Source organism: Orcinus orca, chromosome 9, assembly GCF_937001465.1.
Source record: "Orcinus orca chromosome 9, mOrcOrc1.1, whole genome shotgun sequence".
Classification (NCBI taxonomy): Eukaryota; Metazoa; Chordata; class Mammalia; order Artiodactyla; family Delphinidae; genus Orcinus; species Orcinus orca.
The window spans coordinates 37,223,202-37,244,182 of record NC_064567.1 but is presented as its reverse complement, the minus strand read 5'-3'; the positions used below and the strand labels follow the sequence as shown (position 1 = coordinate 37,244,182).

The following is a 20,981-nucleotide window of genomic DNA, read 5'->3' as shown; positions in this document are numbered from 1 at the left end:
CCCCTGCACGGCCTGCCCGGGCTTTCCCATGGCTCGCTCAGGTCTTACAGTGGATGGGGGAGCTTTGAGAGAATCATCTTTGTAGACTCCAGAGACCAATAAGGCAACAGGAGTGTTTAAAGGTTTGTCCTTAAGTCAAGTGCTCGCTTATAGGTCTGTTCCTAAGCACAGCAGAGTGAACGGAAACACTCATGATTGAGACAGAAAGGGAATAAACAGGACCAGACAAAAAAGCTAATCAAGTACCTGCATGTTAAAGACTTCATCAGAGCTTTCTGATTGCCCTGTAATATTGCTTACTTCAGCAGAAGCTTGTGAGGACAGTGAGGAAGAAGAATATCGGTTGACAGCTGGGTAACTTAATGGGCTGTTTTGGGGGGAAAAAAAAATGGTTGTTAACTCAGTCTCTGAATTGTACTTTATCACATGCTGGCATGGTATAAAACCAAAGGGGAAAAAAATATGCACATCCCATTTTGTTGTCTCCTGTTTGCCTCGATATGATCAAATGTCTGAGTTTATTTCTCATGCTGTTGCTGTTTTAGCTGTGGCAGATGTCTGCAGCTGCCTCGAGGGTTAATTATTTCATTAAGAAATTGCGTATTTGACAAAGTGTGCCGCGAAGAACGAGAGAATCGTTCCAGATCATCTTGTGGGGACGCCAAAGTGTCAAGATAATTCAGAATATGACTTACCTGCGTCTAGGAATTACCCTGGTACCATCTGGGCTCATGGAAGCAGGTGCTGAGTTTCTACACACGCGAGGGCTTCCATTAGGAAAATGGACTGGACTGGCTTGTATACAAGCAGAGAATTCCTAAAGAGGCAGTAGACAAAATATTTCAGAACGGCAATTACAAGGGCAAAAATCACTCGTGAGGTATTTCGCTGCACTAGATGTGCATTGTAATTGTCATGAAGTCTTTCTATAGGGAACTTATAAAGGTAAGTTTCATTATTATTAAGCTTTCTCTCATTTACTTTTTTGTTTTCATACAGGTTGAGAGTGACAAACAGAAGTTAATGCAATTTTAGTATTTGAGGGCTCTCTGGTAAAATGGTGCAGTTTGGTAGGAAAACCAAAAGATGTCACTATTGGATATTTCACCGTCCCTCTACCAAAAAGCAAATGGCAGAGGTCAGACTGCCCCCCCATGGACACTTTGTGTACTTACCTGTATTCCTAAACTGGACTTCATCACAAAGAACTGGTCGACCAGCTTTTTGTGAAGCGGTCTCATATCTTGAGGTACAAACTTCTCATGCACGGCCAAGCCAAATTCCAAAATCTGTGCCTTGATAGTAACATAAGGGGAAAATCCACATCAGTGGGTACCTCCTCTAAGTGCCTGCTAGGGGATTCAAGCACAGTACCATGCATTTTGCATGCAATATTGCTAGTCTCTCAATCTGACAAGATAGCAACAATCCTTAGTTTACCGGGGAGGACACCGAGGATCAGAAAATTCTGCATGTACTAAAATTCTGCATGTACTAAAATTCCCCATGTACTACAGGACAAATGAGGATTTGAACTTAGGTCTCTCTGATTCCAAAGACTTGATTTTCCTACTACCTCAAGTTTCTTTCCCATGATTTTCGACCTATAACAACCACCATTTTAAAACAGTTAAGTGTTTCTTTGGCCCCTTCCTGCACTTCTCAGGATGGGGCAGGGAATGGGGGTTCCCTGTTAGGAGGGGCAGGTGGGTCTCCCCCAGGGACCTCTTTTCTGGATGGCGCCCTCTCTGCCACGTTTCCCTTCTCTCTCCCATCAGGTTCTTCTCCCTCCCTCTCTCAGATTTTCAAAATCTGTCAGGGAGGAAGGGACAAGTGAACGGAAATTCCGTAACAGTTGCAATGCTTCTTGTTTTTGTTAAAAAAAATAGTATTCTTGTTCACTTATTCTAATGCAAAAAGGAACAGCTCCTATCTTTAAAAAAGTTTTCCTGCTGTGAGAACCTAAACCAAGATGAATATAAACATGCAAGTTTTCTCTGTACAGGTATCAAAAGTGCTTAATTCCTTTGATTTGAGTAGCAGCTGTCTTTTACATTTTTCAAAAATTCCCCATGCTATAGTGGTCAAAAGAACAAATTCCAGAGGCTGAGAGGAAAACAAATCACATGTCACCACAATGGCGCTTTATCTTTACAGCCCGTGAAGGTTCAAGTTTGAAAGCCAGGGCAGACAGTACTGACTCTGGGGGGTGAGAGCATCCAGCACCTTCCAAAGGGGTCAGAACTGCGGTAACTTCTGCTCTGGATGCCCATCTACCACCAGCACATTTGCATAAAGATAAAAATACCTTGAAATAAACATCAAGGACAGCTTGAAAGGAACAGCTTGAGTGGAGCATATGTCTGAGGCATAAAGGGCGAGCTCGGTCTCTGTGGGGAGGGTAGGAGGGATGGAGGAGCTGAGCCTAAGTGTAGAGGCCTCAGTCCTTTGCATCTTAGACACTAGCTGGGAGGGGCCCTCCCTTTTGTGCAGATAACGTCGCAGGTTGGGTTCTCCCAGAAGTAGGCTCCAGCATGGAGATTAGGCTGTTTACTGGGGTGTATCCTTGAGATCACTGCCTGTGGGAGGGAGGGAGGGAGGGGCAGAAGTGGGACTTGACCAAAAAAGAAACTGAACTGGATGGCAGCCTGGCAGCCTTCTGCCAACCCCAGGGGAGCTCTGGACCTTTAACGGTCTGTCACAGTTGTGCTATGTTGGGCCCAAATGGCCAGGCTCTGTCTCTCCTCCCCAGTCACTGGACGCAGGTCATCTAGGAAGGTGGAGATCTTAGGCTACGTGGCTCTCTGCAGCAGAGGCAACGCCGGCGGACCTGAGAGCCTAAGGTGTCTTCTAGCAGGTAGGGCCACAACTCCCTTCCGGAAGGGGCACTGGGGCAGTGCATCTCCATGTCTACTAGACAGTTCTCTGAACTACCTCACAGAGGTCCAGAGGACGGTGCCCAACCCCCTTCCTATGGTCCCACAAAGACATGTGACTTGCCCAAGGTCACATGGCAGTCACTTGCACTACATGGCCTATGATAGGATCTAATGCTTCCTAGGCCATAGCTCTTTCCACAAGGCCCCATGAACACAATCAGGCAGAATGTGGAGGAAACCAAGGTCCCTCAATTTTTATTTTTCTTGAGAGACTTCTTAACCCTTTTGATTTTAACTCGAGGGAAAGAATTCAGTCAGACTGAATACAGCAGGAAAGTATCCTGGGGTGAGGCAAATCACTCATAAGAGACTGCTGGTAAAATACAGACTTTTAAAAATCAAAGAAGGCTAAAGTCGTTCCATAATCCTCAGTACCGGATAACCTAAGCTGCTCACTTCATTTCGAGAATCTACGTCACCCCCAGGGCCACAATGAGAATTTAACTTATTCTATATTTCCTTGCAGGTCAACTGTAAGTAATTCCTCTCTCTTTTTCAGAATCTGTACAACTGACCCTCTTCCAGCCATGGCCCTTGTCCATGGCCACTTCTCTCCCTTCAGTATTAAGTTTTGTGGACTAAGCCTTCAGAGCATAAAATATGGACTAAAACCAGATACAACCTCATCATTTCCTAATCCCAAACAGCCTGTTTTATTTGTTTTTTAATTTGGCATTATCAAGTGGAAAGAGATGCTTCTGTCACATTTTATCGTACATATTCCATTTTTCACGGGTATAAAATTTCCTATTGAACCCAGCCTCCCAACCATAATGTCTCCCACCTCAGAGGTTTTCAAACCATTTTCAGGCCAAGAGCTATCAAAAGGGGCACAGCAGGCAACAGATTTTTCACTCTGGTTCTTTGTACTTGATGGAACCAAAGAAATAAAAACCAACTATGCTTCTGTAACGTTGAAAATGATGAGATTGTATCTAGTTTTGTCCATATCATATAATCTATAGGCTTAGTCTGCACAACAGGATACTTCTAAAGCAAAGGGTATTGACTGCCCACTTCCTTATTCTAACATTTAAGTAAGAATCTCATTCATTCATTTACTTATTTATTCATTTTGAGTTAGCCTGAACTTATTTGATCCCAAAATCTTGAGTGAAAAGTTGGCATCAAGTCTTTGGGGAGACTATTCAAAGAACGTTCCAAGAGATTACGTGAGGTTGTTTGTTGTAAGGGGCTGCCATAGTCTACTCATTGGTTTTTGTTTTTGTTTTGCATTAAAGTGGGAAGAAAACGTAGAAATTAGCAAGTTAGGATACATTACAAGTGAATCTGTAACCCCTGACTGCTAGCTTCAGTTAGATCACTGATGTTGAAAACCATGTAGGTGGGTCTCCAGGTAAGCAAGTATGTATCTACACAGAAGAGGGGGACGGTGATGGGCTTCTGCTCCCCTTACCTGCTCAAGCATCAGCTCTCTTAACCGTGCAATTTTCTCTCCATCTTCAGGGTGACTTAAGATATATTCTTTGACAAAGAATGCCTAGTAAGAGAAGGGATAGTCAGTTTACTTCAGGAGAGTTACAAAGGAAGTGAAAGACACCGTTGTTGTTTTTTAAAGTCATCTTTAAAGAAATGATACCATTATACACCACTTTTGGGGGACAGACAGTGATTCTGAGTACGGTCAGCTGGTCAGATGGGAATATAAGGAAATGATTGTTAACAGGAGATCAGAGATTGTATAAACTTTGTACCGTTGGTAAAACAAATAGCAAATCCAAATCAATAAGCTTTATGACATTACATCCTAAAATAAATTGCCTTAAGACTCAGAATGATCAAGATGGTGGCCTCATCTTCCAAGCTACTGTACCTTTCTGTTTAAAACTAAGACAGCAGATGAAAAATCCACTTAAACTATCTTCTAAACAAGATCAAATTTTTTTATGTCCAAGAACCACTCTTTGCTCAGGGAAATGGGTTTAGGTAGACATTCATTAAACAATCCCGATACCCTCACTTCTTTTATTCATCCAAGAAAACACACACACACACACACACACACACACTTTTATCCTCAAAATATCACATTTTGGGAAACAGAGTAAGTGTGCATCACAAATTACTGTATGTTTGCTCTATCTAACAAAGAAATCTGGTTGTGTTAATTGTAGCCCTATGATAGCAGGCTGATGTGATTTGTGCATATTTTGAAAAAAGATTTCTGAAACCTTAAGAAATCACATATGAAAACTTTCAAACGACAATATCTAATCCTCACCTCTTGATACCTGGAAACTCCACCATTAACCGCAGCATCTATAACTCCATTCAGGCACATGGTCAGGGGATTAATATTCTGCATCTGTCTTGTCTGACACTGACTAATCAGAGTCTTCAGCTGCTGATTCTTATTTTCCAATACTTCAGTTGCATTTTCAAGAGGACTCATTTCTACCTGAGAACAAATGAGCATAAATATATATTGGATTTTGTGACATTCAGGAAGAAAGACAAGGGACTTCCCTGGAGGTCCAGTGGTTAAGACTTCACGCTTCCAGTGCAGGGGGCACAGGTTCGATCCCTTGTCAGGGAACTAAGATCCTGCATCCCGCATGCCGTGAAGTATGGCCAAAAAAAAAAAAAAAGAAAGAAAGAAAAGAAAAGAAAAGAAAGACAAAGTAGATTATCCGTGTTCTGAATTATCTGTGCTCCCCCTTGGCTCCCATCAATATCTCTACCAGGGGCCATAGTAGAATAGACAAGGATGTGGAAGACAAATTAGCTGTTTGTAAGGTCTGGGAAGAGAAGGTGATTCTATTCATTGGTTGAAATGTGGTTTGGATAATCAGCACTAATCAACTACATATTAGCAATGCAACAATCAATTTAAACCTTAAAAGAAAATTCAAGCATGTCTTTTAAAACTTGTTTTTCTTTTCTTTTGAAGGCTAAGTGTTCAAGGGCCCTGCATATTATAACATCTTTCTAGATACTAAATGCAAAGTACCACAGGAGGTACAAAGATGCATTTACAGATCCTCCGATGTCAAGGAGATTTCAGCCTGGTTGGGAAGATGGAACATATGCCCATATGAACCCCATATGCATATATAACAGCACCATAAGGTGGCACAGGATGCCACACAGTTGGGAGTTATAGAAAATAAGATACTCATATATGCCGCAGGATTTATTTGTTGAAGGAGAGCCAAATAGAATCATAATGACTTAACAATTCTCGGTTATGGGAGGCCTAATTGTGAAAATGATGAAAGTGCTCTTCAAATGTATAGCACTGTGACTGTTATTGCCACTGACTTTCTCTTTGAAGAGAAGGCCTGCTAAGCTCTCAGCTGTACAATAATTCAAGCTTACTGTAAGCACATTTCAATACTGGTTCTTTCAGTTAAGGAAAGTTTTTAAAGGTCACTTAGATCATCTTAAACCAACACTGAAAAGTACTAGAATAATTTGACTATGTCAAAATTAAGAATATACATTCATCAAAAGATACAATAAAGGAGAAGGAAAGATAAACCAGAAAGTAGAAGATATCTGTAACATGTAAAACCGTCAAAGAGCCTATGTCCAGAATATATAAAGAACCCTTATAAACCATTTAAGAGAAAGGCAAACAGCTGAATTAAAAATGGGCAAAGAAGTAGCCACTTTACAAAGGAAGAAACCCAAATGACCAGTAAACATATGAAAAGTGTTGAACCTCATCTGTGATCAAAGAAGTGAAAAATAATACCACAATGACATACTATTAAGCACTCACCAGTATGGCAAAAATAAATATGACACTAGCAAATGAGAGTGAGAACGTGAGCAACTGAATCTCTCAGTTTCTGCTGTTGGAAGTTCAAATTGGTTCAATCACTTTGGAAAACAGTTTGGGATTATGTATTAAAGATGAAGATATCTCTATATTATATTTTATGATCCAGCAATTCTACTCCTAGACATATATCTGAGGAAAAGTATCTGTGTACATGTGTACCAGGAAACATGTACAAAAGTGTTCATGATCATCTCCAAAATCTGTATGTCCATCAAGAATAGAATGCATAAGCATATTGTAGGATACAATGGAATACAGCAATGAAAACAAACAAGTCACATATAATAACATGGACTAATGTTACAAATAATACTGAGTGACAGATGCAAGTTACAATAGAATATATATAGTATGACACTATTATACAGGCATACCTCATTTTATTGTACTTTGCTTTATTGTGCTTCACAGATGCTGTGTTGTTTTACAAATTGAGGGTTCACGGAACCCTCTGTTGAATAAGGCTACTGGCCTCGTTTTTTTCAACAGCATTTGCTCACTTCATGTCTCTGTGTCACATTTTGATAATTCTCACAATATTTCAAACTTTTTCATTATTATATTTGTTATGGTGATCTGTGATCAGTGGTCTTTGATGTTGCTATTGTAATTGCTTTGGCATTCTTTTAGCAATAAAGTATTTTTAAACTAAGGTATGTACATTTTTTCTTAGACATAATGCTATTACACACAAAACACTGCAGTATAGTATAAACATCACTTTTATATGCACTGGGACACCAACAAATCTGTGTGACTTGCTTTATTGTGGTGGTCTAGAACTGAACCCGCACCATCTCCAAGGTATGCCTGTTCAAAACCAGGCAAAACTAAACTGACTTGTTTAAAGAGGCATATATAGGTAATAAACGAAGCAAGAGAATGGATACCATAAAAGTTATGATAAGGGAGGGAGTAGCAATTGGGAAAGGATACACGGGAGGCCTATAGGGTGCTACTGGCAATGTTCTGTTTCTTTACCTGAGTGGTGGTAAACAGGATTTTATTTTCCAATTATTTAGGACATTAAACTTTTGTTTTATGATCACAAAAGCTAAATCATAAAGAAGAAGTCTGAGAGCTCTGATGAACTGAAAGTTAAAAAGTGAACAAAACATCTTAGAAACAGAAAGTAGAACAGTGGTTGCCAGGGGCTGGGGGGAGGGGGAAAGGGAAATTGTTCAATGCATGGTGCACAACAACGTGCTATAGTTAATACCACTGTACTATACATTTAAAAATGATTATGATGGTGACTTTTATGTATTTTTGACCATAGCTAAAAAAATTCATGCTCAACATTATAGATTCAAATGCTATTAATATGAAATTAAAAAAATAAACAAGATACAATAAACAGACAAAAAACAAATAATAACTTCTGAAAATATTTCCAACATATATTTCAGCTGAATTATTAATATATCTCAAATACTGAAGAAAACTACACGAAGAATATAATCAGTAAATTCGCAAAAAAAGAGTCAATAAATATATGAAAACATATCATCTCCACTAGCACTCAACAAATGCCAAAAAAAATCAACCCTACTGTGATCATTTTTGATCTATTATTTGGAACTTTTAAAATAATATTCAACAGGGCTTCCCTGGTGGCGCAGTGGTTGAGAGTCCGCCTGCCGATGCAGGGGACACGGGTTTGTGCCCTGATCTGGGAAGATCCCACGTGCCGCGGAGCAGCTGGGCCCGTGAGCCGTGGCCGCTGAGCCTGCGCGTCTGGAGCCTGTGCTCCGCAGCGGGAGAGGCCACAGTGCTGAGAGGCCCGCGTACCGCAAAAAATAAAAATAAAAATAAAATAAAATAAAAAAATAATAATATTCAACAGCCAGTGCTGAAGAGAATGCTGGGAAAATGGTTATTCCCAAGAACAGCTATATACTCCAGACAGGGCATAAATTGATACATGCCATTGCTGATCAATGAATCAAAGGTTATACTGTGGACCCTTTGATAGCTCAATTCACTTCTAGGGAAATTATTCTAAGGAGATGATTAAAGAAGTGTGCAAAGAATAATGTGTAAAAATGTTCATCAAGGAATTATTTTCCTTTATTCCCAGTTTGTGATCCTTAATTCCCATTTACCACTAAAAAGAATCAGGAGTCATTGGAGAAATGGTTGCTTTTGGGTCTGGGGCAGGATTGTACAAGTGAGCCTGGACTACCCAGCCATACCAGTAAGCAAGGAAGGCAGCTGGAGGAAGGCATTAGAGCAGCTGGCCTGTGGTCCATTCACTCTCTTTACTGGAGGGATGTCCTTTGGGAACAGAAAAGAAAGCAGGTGACCTGGTCTTATCTCCTTGTCAATTGAACCTTCAAATAAAAAGACTAACTGCTAGGAGGAAGAGATGGTATCTATGGAATGCCCTTAGCGGAAAGTCCCCAGCTAAAGGATTGCTTACAGTAAATAAACCCAGAGTCCATAAGGCACACGTCCCTAGAGAATGTCCCAGAGAAGCTTGACAACTCTCTGGAGTATAAAATGGAATATTTCACAATTTAAGTTTCATAATTGAAACGTGCCCTTTGTATGAGGAACTCTGTGAACTTCACTTGGACACTCTGTCTCTTAATCAGGATTACTACTGACGTGGAGAAGAAGGACGTGGAGGACAAGACTTGAGGTCTCAGATGTCTCTCTGCTTCATCTGAGCCTCCTGATTGCCTAAAAGTTATTAGTAAAGCTTGACGCTGATTCCTATGCTTGATTTGACAAACCGGCCCTGCGTGTTAGCTCAGTAACAAAGACAACTTGGATACTGTCAAAAAGACTGAGGAACCAATTTGAAGAGGCTCCCAATGGGCAAAATGGAACATTTGAAAAATAATGAGTCATAATTGCAATGGATTGAAACAAAACAAACACGTTTAAATCCATGAGTTACTACTGATACTAAAACCCAAACTAACCAAACAAAACCCTCTTTGGTCACTTTTATAGGGTGTTAGGGAACCAAATTATTATTTTGAAAACTGGCAGGGCAATTCCATGGTGGTCCAGTGGTTAGGATTCTGCACTTTCACTGCTGAGGGTGCCCTCTGTATGAGGAACCAGGGTTCAATCCCTGGTCGGGGAACTAAGATCCCACAAGCTTCGTGGTGTGGAAAAAAAAAAGAAACCATGAAAACTGGTAAATAAAAGGAAAGAATAGAGCATTATCCTTCCTTTCCTATACCTTAGGGTAATCAAATCGGTGATGAGGGCATGTTTCTCTTTACAGAAGTATTCCAATCAACAAACAAAGAAAGAACAATAAAATACCACCATTTTGTAACCCTTAAGAGATGACTGGATGGGGGCAACGAGCGTCACTGGCTGCCAACCAGAGCATATAACACAACCCATGAAGTAGTCTTGCAAAAAATGAAAAGATAAAAAATAAAAACAAAATAACATCTTATCAAGCTTCTAGATCTAACTGCTAATTTACAAAAAAAAAATAGGAAGAAACATGTTAAATGATCTCACTGATTCACAGTCTGCAAAATCCATACTTAAGGAAACACTTCAGGATAAACAACCTGGATTCTTCAACCAAAAAACTTCAAGGAAAATAAATTAATTCGGGGGAACCTACAGATCTAATAGGATCTAGGAGGTATTTCAACCAATTTCAATGTGTGGCCCTTATTTGGGTCCAGATTCAAACAACAGATGACAAAAACAAACAAAAACCTATAAAATAAAGACTTGGAGAACTGTGAATAAACTGGATATTTTATGATCAAGGAATTATTGTTAAAATTTTTAGATGGAATAATGGTATTATGGTTATGTTTTTGGTTAATATACAGACTAAAATATTCTTACATAGCTGAAATGATGTCTGAGATTTACTTCAAAATAATCCAGTGTGAAAGGGAATGGAGGGAGGTGTAGATGGAACAAAATTGGCCTTTTTGATAGCTGGTGAAATAAAATGATGGGTAAACCAGGTTCGTTATATATTTTCTCTATTTTTATTTGATATAACTTTAGATTAAAAAGGACACTGGGGCTGTGTACAGAAGTGATTGCAGCAGGGGGAGGGCAGAAGGGCACAAGGTGACCTCTTATACTACTGCAGAAATCGGGCACTAGATGGCACTATCAGTAGGGAGGTGAGGGGTGGTCGGATCCTGGGTAATTTTGAAAGTACCATAGAGCCACACGATTTTCTGATGGATATGATGTGAAGTGTGATGATATTGTCATTATCTTTAGAGTTTAAAAAATCATTATTTGTACATTCTATTTTATAGCTTTTTCATCTTGTTTAAAAATTTTTAAATAAGCTTACTTTTTAATCAAAAAAATAAAGATCCTGTTTGTTTTGAAAACAATAAAAACAATTACTGAGGAAACAATTGTTCAAAGGCATTATCATCTTTGAAAGAATGGGAGAATATGTTCAATAATATGTTCTGGGGTTACGATTTAGAGAATAAAGGCCCGCAGTCTCATCTGAAATCTCTGCTGCTACATGTTTTCAGAACTCAGAATATTTCTGATTTTAGAAAGGTAACATAGGGTGCATATAGTATATTATGTAATCCTCAAGATGTGAAAACATCTTTTGGTATTCAGAATCCTTCAGATTCTGGCATGGCACATAAGGAATTTCAATTCAGTGTGGCATATATGTATTGAGTACCCACTCTGTGCCCAGATCTTCAGGACCTTCCACACTAGGAATTAAAGCAGTAAACCAGCTTTAATAGAAGGTGGGGACATGCCAGGCAGTGGGAATAAGCGAAAGACATGAGGTTGTCAGAAGTGGGCTGTGTTCAGGGAACAGAATAGCCCAGTTGGGTTTGTTCTGTTTGACAGAATATAAGATTGCATATTCGAATGAAGTAGGCAGCTGACGTTTGAAAGGCTGTGTTTAGTGATGCTCCTTTAATCGTTATCAGCACGCTGCTTTTTATTAGCGGGGTGTATGTGTGTGTGTATATAATATTTCCAAGGTTAGGAACATTGGTGAGTGTCACAGAATTTAATGCTCTCGGTAGCAAGCAGCTGACAAAGCTCTCTGAATCATTAATGCAGCATGGATGACTAAGAACATCTCTGTGGGTTGGGCCCATGCCATTCAGCAGGAAGCAAAACAATAAGACTTTCTGAGCACTGATGTCAGCAGCCTCTCCTCTTCCGCGAAGGCTGCAGGGTCCACCATGTAAGCAACCAGCTTTGTGGACCCTTGACTCAGACCTGACAAGAACACAACCACACTGATGTAATCTGCTGGACTGAGTTCAATTTGTTAAGGGAGCTGTATGAATTTTTCCACCCAGCAAAATGAAGATGCCATTAAATCCTTAGTGTGATTGAATAGGATAAGCTGAGGGTGGTTTCAATGCTTAGAGAGATTTCAGGTAGGATAAGCCATTCTTGGAAGACAATTTGGGCAAGAACTGCTCTTTCTTATTCATTGACAGAGTGGACTTGTTACTTAAAAAAAGGAAGGGGTTAAATGGTATTTTCACAATTGGCACATTTTCTATTAGCCAGAGGACAGTGGCTGGCCCGAGACATAATGGATATACCAAGGGTGGGAGAAGGGATGCTTGAGATTGCAGGGCTGTGGCTGACAGCAAGGTGCTGGCAGCTTGAAGAGCAGCCCAAGCACGGGGCGGGGTCTCAGTCCGGATGTGGCTACCTTCGGCAACTGCTCTCTCTGTTTCCACAACTGGGGACTGGAGCTGGGAGGCGTGCTTTACAACCCGAAGGCTTCTTGGCTGCTGTGGTTTCCAGGTTCTATAATGACACCCGCTGATTTCTCCACTGGTGCCCAGGGAGACTAACACAGCAGCATCCCTTCTACTGTGAACTGTGACAGCATGGACGTACTGTGTGTCAAATACTGTGCCGGGGCTTGACACTGGCTTCGTGTTGCCTTATAAGGCTAGAAGTGATAAACATAACTGGCTTTGGAGTCAGAAAAATCTGGATTCGAGTTTATCTTTTTTCAATATCTTGCTATGGAACCTCTGGCAAAGGCTTTTAACCTCTTGTCAAAACTTGTGAAAATGGGGATAAGAATACATACCTCAGATATGGAGAAATGAGAACCCTAGTCCACTGCTGGTGGGAATGTAAACTGCTTCAATCACCTTGGAAAATAGTATGGAGGTTCCTCAAAAAACTAAAAGCAGAACCACCATATGATCCAGCAATGCCACTCCTAGCTATATAGCCAAAGAAAATGAAAATACTAATTCAAAAAGATACATGCACCTCAATGTTCCTAGCAGCATTGTGTACAATAGCCAAGATATACAAGCAATCTGAGGGTCCAGCCACAGATGAATGGAGAGAGATTTGAGATATATATATATATCTACACACACACACACACACACACACCGGAATATTACTGAGCCATAGAAAAGAATGAAATTCTGCCATTTGCAACAACGTGGATGGACCTAGAGGGTATTATACTTAGTGAAATAAGTCAGACAGAGAAAGACAAATACTCTGCTACCACTTATATGGGGAATCCGAAAGTAAAATAAATGTGTATAACAAAACAAACAAAAAAGAATACATACCTTGTAGCTTTAGCATGGTGATTAAATTAGTTAATGTAGATAACTTTCTTCCAGTGGCCTGGCACTGAAGGTAAGCAGTGAAGGTCACATAGCTAGAGTAGTTAGGAGAGCTGGAATTTCAGTTCTTCTAACTCAAGGGCCCGAGGTGTTGACATGCTGCAGTCATTGCTATTTTTGAGGAATCCCTCTGGCTGGCTGGGCTAGGTCAATGGTAATGTTCCCCTTCCAGCTTTGGTCATAGCGGTCAATAAATATCACAAACATTCACTAACTTACTATGAGTGTTTCCAGGGACTTCGAGTCCCAAGCAGAAGCAATAAATATACAGACTGACACCAGGTGATGAGAAAGTTCTTGAGAATAAGCTCTGATCCTTACCACTTCACGCTTCTCCACTTCAAACCAGCGGGAAATTCCGGGTAAACTCTGCACCAAGTATAGTGATGTTCTCTCCACCCAGAGACTCTATGAAATACAAAACAAATTAAGTCCCCAAGTTACCTTTCTTTCTAGTTACTGAGCTATGACTAATGTTTGCCGTTCAGTTTTATCAAGTTTTCGGTTTTGTCAGCTTTTCTTTAGTATTCATTCCAGTACTTCATCAACCCCTTTGCACTCAGAAAGCTATCACAGTAAGACACACTGAAGCTTATGTAAAGTTCATTGTATATCATCTGAAACTTTTTTCCACGTAGAATAAATCATCTACTCCAGACAGCATGCTTAAAAATATAAAAACAGGTCATCACATTATTTTTTTTACTATTTCCTCTAAGTTTCTAATTTAAACTCTCTCTACTCTGCAAGGGGTCTAGCCATTTTTATTTGGAAGAGGTAAGTAGTAGTATCAGCTATTCGACACGGGATTAGAATAACAGAATCCTCAAGGAGGAAAGGGCTTTAGGAATCACACAGCCTGATCTTTCTGTTTTAAAGATGACAACACAAAGTCTCCAAGAGGCATGTGACCTGCTCAAAGCTACATTCCCATCACCTGTAGAGCTGCCCCTAGGACCCCCGCACTAGAACTTCCGACTTCTCCGTTGCTACAGGCACTGTGCCACGTTTTCTCGTGCCGATATTCACTGCTGTGATCCAGGAGGATCTGTATGTAACAGCCAGGGCTCCCCTGGCCAGGATGAGCACCCTCGTGACACGTGAAACCATGGCTGACTTTGGTAAGAGCTGCTGTTGATGACGACTTTCTCTTTTGTCAACCAGGCTTCTGGAGGCTTCTGCATCTCTGCCTCATGTTTCTTAAACAAAGCGTATTCCTGCGTGGATAATAAACTTGACAAAATCCCTGAAATAGTGCCATTTATTCAACAACAACAACAAATGGAAGTATTTCTTCGTGCCAGCCAAGACCTACTGCAACGAATAGGGCAGAGGCCTGGCGACAGGGGCCCCGCGTGCTCTGCTGGTGACAGGGGGGTAAGCAGATCCAGAAGGGTTCAGGGAGAGGAGAAAGGAATGCTCCAGGTGCTGGGGGAAAACAGAGGAGAAAGCAGGCGTGCCCAGCACCCTGTGGGAGGAGGACAGCGCTTCTCAGAGAAGGTGACACGTGAGCGGAATTTTGAAGAGTGAGTAGGAGTTTGCCAGGCAGAGAGCGGGGGAGACAGTGCAGGCAGCAGGAAGCAGCAGGCGCAGAGATGCGAGCGGCTTGTGAAAGGGCGGCTTGTGAAAGGGCATGGCAGGAGATGGAGGGAGAAGCTCGGGGCTGTAGGAGCTGACAGGGAGGGTGGGTGAGTGCAAGGGCAGTTAGGAGCCAGATGCTGAGGGCTGTGAGCACAGGAGTGAGGAGCCAGATTTATCTATTTATTTTAGGAGGGTTGCTACAACACTGATAAATATTTAACGTGATGGCCAAGAGGAAATGTGGTGCAGCGGAAAAAGCAATGGAGATGGCATCAGAAGGTGCGGGTTCTAGTGCAGGGTCTGGGGTAATTAGAACGCCACTCTGAGCAAGTCATCTGTCCAACTCTGGTGGATCTTGGACTTTTTACCTACTGGAAACTTGCAATGAAAACTATATTACACATTAATGATCTTTAATTGGTTTTGGAAGGGCAAAAGAAAAATTAAGGTATCCAAAAGGATTAGAAAATGGTCATGGATCTTTTCAATAACATCCTAGTGCTATTTTCCAGTGGTTTCCTGGCCTTGATATTTAACCCATCAACCTCCTTGCCCAAAGGACTATGCTTTGCTCAGTCCCATCATAACAGTGCAAAACTATCCAGCTTTCCCTCTGATCACTTGGCTGTGAGGAACTCCTGCAGTTGCTGCTGGGAGCACTGGGGACTGACACTTAGGCAGGGGTGACGAGGCAAGTTCACATCAGACAATCACAGCTGATAGGAGAACATCTCCCAGCTTAAGTAGAGACGCTGTGATGAAAGAAGCTAAGCCAAGTCACCCGCAATCCTACGTTCATTTTACATTCTCTGTTTAGAGGGAAATACTGACTAACTGAGGATCTGTGTGGTTTCACTTTGTCCCTGTTAACAAGGAAAGAGCAGATTATAATTTATCCCCAGGGTGGCTGTGAGAAACCTTGCCCTTTCTGGCTGAGAGAGAATTAGCAAGGCATATCGGAACTACTGAGGATGGAGGATTCAACCCGTGCAAACAGTCTATGGTTTGTTTTTATTCTGGGTCCTCTCAGAAGTTCTAGTTACACACCATTCTAATAAGAAAATGCAGCAAAAGATAGCACAGAACTCTCCCACTGCACCAGCAGGCTCCCCAGTGGTTCTGTCTCAGAATCCCCTGTTCCTTCAGTATCCTTTACTCACGGCAGTCTCTTGTAACTGAGAATAAATATCCTGAGGTTCCCACAGTTGGTTAAACGTGAATGAATGAGAGGACTGAGATGAATCATGAGAGCTCAAAAACTGGACCGAGGACCACTGCCATTAGAATCGTCATAAATGTCAGGGCTTCCTCTATGACCCAATGAGTCAGAATTCCTGGGCTAAGAAATCTGCTTGATGAGAAAGCACCCCATGTCACCCTGATACACGGTAGAGTTTGAGAACAACTAGACCACATGATTTCTGGTCCCTTCCAGCTTTATCACTTGACTCTATTCTGAGTAAATATTTATCAAGCATTTTGCCCCCAGGAGTTCACAGTCTATCTGAGGAAACCGCGCGCGTGTCGTAAGAACGACCTAGTACCTTGAATTCATTCTCTTTATCTTTAGTGCCTTTGTGAAATGGTCTGTCGTAGCGGAATTTCCAGATGTGATTCACTTTATAGAAACTTTTGATGTTGTCCGGGACACCCTCTCTCTGCAGGACCTCCTGGCTGTCCGGGATGGGAGTCACGGCATATATCTGCAAATCTAGGATTCAAGAGTCAAGGAGGGAACCTGACTTGGCAAACTCTGTGGCAGTCTGGCTCGAGCTGAGCTGTGGCAGAGAGAAGAGGCTGGGGAACAATCTGGTGTTTCTATCTGGAGCCAAGTCAAAACTGCCAAGAAGGCACCAAGAACTCGGTTCATAGCAAATCACCTCTCAAACTACAAGCCTTAAAGCAGTTTTACACAGGTGATTCTGACAAAGTATCAGTTTGAAATTTCTATGTCCTGTGAATTTATTTATCATTGACTTTTTTTTCTTTTTGGTTGGGGGTGGGTGGGAATGGCTTGGATCTCACATACTCAAGATTGGTTTAATTTTAATCCTTGGTCGTGAGACACTCTGATCTTTAGTGCATGTATGGTCTTTTTAAAATTTGTTTGTTTGTAAAACAATGTACAAATACCCATGCAACCAAAGACAGTAACCAGTACTGATAGTAACGCATATGCTCCTGTCTCCAGCCTTCCCACATTTGTGGTATCCACTCTCTCAAATCTTGTATTGACAAGCAGAGTGTTTAGTTGTAGTTGATACTTTTAAAAACTACTTTAAAGGCTATCATATTTACTTGTATGTTTACCTTCTTCTCTTCTCATTCAAAGAAGGATAGCAAAATGTTTTCCTTACATAACTTCTTGCTTCTGGTGCATTTAAGTTTCTACTTTGAAATGGCATCTGTAATTTTCAGGGGGAGTTTCTGGTCTTCTTTAAGATCATCAGTTTCAGAAAAAGACAGAGGAATTCAGAAAAGAGTGCTGGGGTGAATTCCCTTTGCCTCTAATGCCTGTGTAATTTCAGTTGAGTTGTTCATGTTTAGACAATGGGAGTGTCAATTATACGGCAATTATTAAATGATGAAGTGCTGTCCAGGATGCCATGGCTAAGAGTCCCTGGAAGATACGGGGCGGACTCTCTCCCCTTCCATCCAGAATAAAAATAGCAAGGGAAAACGGGGTAATGATATGTCCCAATAAACATAGTGCTATCATTTCCTTGAACTGAATTCAAGTAGTTTCTACAGGGGATGCCAGAGGAAAATTATTCTAAGGGAAATCCCTAAAAAGGAGCTTTAAAAGCAGGGCGGAGATACAGAAAAGTGGTAACTAAAAGGAGGAAAATTCTTTAACAGAATCCTTAAGGGATTTCTTTTCAACTAAATCATGAGAATAACTATCATAATTCTGTCTGGAAGGAGCTAACCTAAAATTAAGACGATGAGAAAGAGGGAGCGTAAGAACAGAGCTACTGAAAAGGGATCGGTAGTTGAACCACCTGCATGAAAATGCTCTGCAGCTAAAGGCCCGTGTGATCTAACTGGAATCCAGCCCTTCTAGGTGTGGATACACTGAGCTTCTGCCTGGAAGATGGTCTCGTCGGGCTGGTTGGCATGCTGCATGGCGATGGCGTGGGGGAACTCGTTCAGCATTCTCTGCTGGAAGGCCTCCAGCCTTTCGTAGTCATGCCCTCGACACACAAACTCTTTATTCTGGAGGTGAAATCAGAAAAAAAAAATTAGGACCATATAATTGGGTGCTTTAATTACAGAGAGAAGCCAAAATAAATGACACTGGCGGTAACTAAGCATAGGCCCAACATCAATAGACTATAACCAAAAAAATACACTGGAACAGTCTAAAGAATTTACCCAGATATTAAAAATGCTGAGCAAAGGTCATGAGCATAACTCCCTATTGCTTTTAATAAGTTCCAGTAGCATGCCTCACTCTTCTGGGTTCACCTGCATGAGGTGCAAAGGGGTGTCTGATTCTCAGAGCACCGAAGCGCAAAACAAAGCAATCCTGTTCCCTCCAATGTTAGCGAACACATGTGTTATAGATTATTTTCATAAACTGGATATCAAGTTAAGTGGATAAATTTTCAATTTGGAAGAAAGCAAAGTGAGTGCAATCTCTAAAAATACATTTTACTGCACTCTTTCTACAAAGGTCACTGAGATCGCCCTTAACACGTTCATTCCTAGATCCTTCCGTATAAAGGAAGACTAGGCCTGTCTGCATTCCAGTTCTCAACAGGGCTGGCACCGGATGCTTCCCTGCCATCCCCAACTCGGCTCAGCCTTCTGTAGCCAGGAATCCTGTTAACTGGCTGAAGCTAAGATTTGGGACTTTTAAGGTCTTGCTAAATTTTTGTCTGTTTTTGGTTTTGTTCTTACAATATGTATAAACATTCTGTGGTTAGGACTCTCTCTCACTGAGGAAAGAATGGTGAAGGTCATCCTTGATGGAGGCTACAGAGCTGGAAAGATGGGCACGTTTCTAACAAGTGCCTTTATGATTCGGTTATCGATAAGGAGGAACTCTTTCTGACAGTTTAATGATAATGAAATTATAAATGTTGAGCACAATCATTGACTAGGCTCTCTGCACATACCTTATTTAACTCAAATAAACTTGAGAGGTTGTTACCTCTGCCCCCCATTTTATAATTGAGAACCGAGGATCAAAATGGTTACATACTTTGTATGAGATTTAAGCTCAGGTCTGAGTCCAAGGCCTGAGCTCTCTCTGTTCTGAACGTGGCCTGGTACGTCCAGGAAAAACTCCTAGGAGCTACTGAGACCAAGAAAGATTGTGGGATAACGTGCCTTGCAGATCTTTAAGAAATACAGTGATTTGTGGTCTGGGGAGTTAAGGCCCAAGGGTCTCAGTGTCTCTCAGCTCTGTGAGGTTTCTGTGATTGCGTCTGTGATTGCGTCAAATGCCCCGAGGAAGAAGTCTGGGCCAAAGTGAGGAAGTTAAAAACCACCCGTGGGCAGAGGGCTCGGGGTTGCAGCTGAGAAAAAGCAGCTGCAGGCACGCAGAGGAAACAACAGCAGGACTGGGTGCTGAGAACCTGCCACAATTCCCCACAAGCCTCTCACTAAATCACGACCCTTTGAAAAACACAAGCTAAGACAGACTCCCTAGAAATTAAGACCCCCCCCAAAAACAATCCTATATTTAAAACTTTCTTGATAGAAGTCATACCTTCTGATGCTGTATTATTTGCTTTTTTTCTACTCAAAAGATAATCAACAAGGACCTACTGTATAGCACAGGGAACTCTACTCAATACTCTTTAATAACCTGTATGGGAAAAGAATCTGAAAAAGAATAGATGTATGTATATGTATAACTGAATCACTTTGCTGTACACCTGAAACTAATACAACATTGTAAATCAACTATACTCCAATATAAAATAAACGTTTTAAAAAAGATAATAAATTCGCTTGATAAAATAATACATACCTTCCTGCATCTTACAGAAGTCCCCAAATAAATATCTGAATACTCAAAAAACTGAAACAGTTCTAAAAAAAATGCTTATACATCACAACAATTTGTAGAATCAGGGGAGTTCCTCTAAGTGTAAAGTCATTCAGTGGTATTAAGAAATCATTTTGGAATAAACATAAATTTTGCGTCTGATATTTGAGTTTCTGAGAAATAAAGAGGAATTAAGCATTTCCTCCATCAATGCTTTTTTTTTTTTAAACCACAACTTTACTGAGATGCAGTTCACATACCATAAAATTCACCCTTTGGAAGTATGCAATTCAGTTGCTTTTAGTATATTCACAGAGTTGTGCAACCATCAGCATTATCTAATTTCAGATTATTTTCATTACCTCAAAAAGGAACTCATGCCCATTAGCAGTCACTCCCTAGTTCCCCTCCCCTCAGTCCTTGGCAACCACTAATCTATCTTCTGTTTCCATAATTTGCCTATTCTGGACATTTCATATAAATGGAATTACATAACACGTAGCCTTTTGTGACTGGCTTCTTTCACTTATAATATTCTCAAGGTTCAACCGTTTTGTAGCATATATCATTACCTCATTCCTTTCTTATTGCTGAATATTCCATTGTATAGCTGTACCACATTTTGTTTATCCATTCATCAGTGGATGGGCATTTGGACAATTTCCTTGTTTTGGCAATTATGAATAATGCTGCTCTGAATACTCGTGTACATGTCTTTGTGTGGCTCTATGTTTTCAAGTCTCTTGATTATACATACCTAGGAGTGGAATTGCTGGGTCGTATTTATTAATACTTACTGTTTTTAATCGTCTTTTTTTTTTTTTTTTAAAGGAAATACATACCTGTGGTATAAAGAATTCCCAAATAGCACAGGGCATACAATAAAAAGTAAATCTTTTTCCCATCCTTGACCTCAGTCATTCTCCTTAGACAAATCATTATTCAAACATATTCTATGCATATAAAACATTGTCAGTAAAGAACCCATTTTCCATGAGGGTAAAAAAAACCTACTTTGATCGTACAATCATATAAATATATTA

At 40.8% G+C, this 20,981-nt stretch overlaps 1 protein-coding gene across 3 annotated transcripts in view; it reads right to left on the bottom strand.

Annotated features, from left to right (window-relative positions):
• The window catches only part of DOCK4 (dedicator of cytokinesis 4), a 491,577-nt gene that overhangs the window by 13,750 nt on the left and 456,846 nt on the right, over positions 1-20,981 (bottom strand). For 2 of the 3 annotated variants that reach the window (XM_033428263.2, XM_004269886.3), the window contains 8 exons: positions 18,014-18,155; positions 16,484-16,650; positions 13,680-13,766; positions 5,182-5,358; positions 4,357-4,440; positions 1,176-1,295; positions 696-817; positions 247-367 (listed from right to left, as the gene is read on the bottom strand). In XM_033428263.2, coding sequence (XP_033284154.1) covers positions 247-367; positions 696-817; positions 1,176-1,295; positions 4,357-4,440; positions 5,182-5,358; positions 13,680-13,766; positions 16,484-16,650; positions 18,014-18,155 — 1,020 coding nt within the window. The remainder of the gene's footprint in view (positions 1-246; positions 368-695; positions 818-1,175; positions 1,296-4,356; positions 4,441-5,181; positions 5,359-13,679; positions 13,767-16,483; positions 16,651-18,013; positions 18,156-20,981) is intronic. The other variant, XM_033428264.2, reaches the window with a different exon arrangement.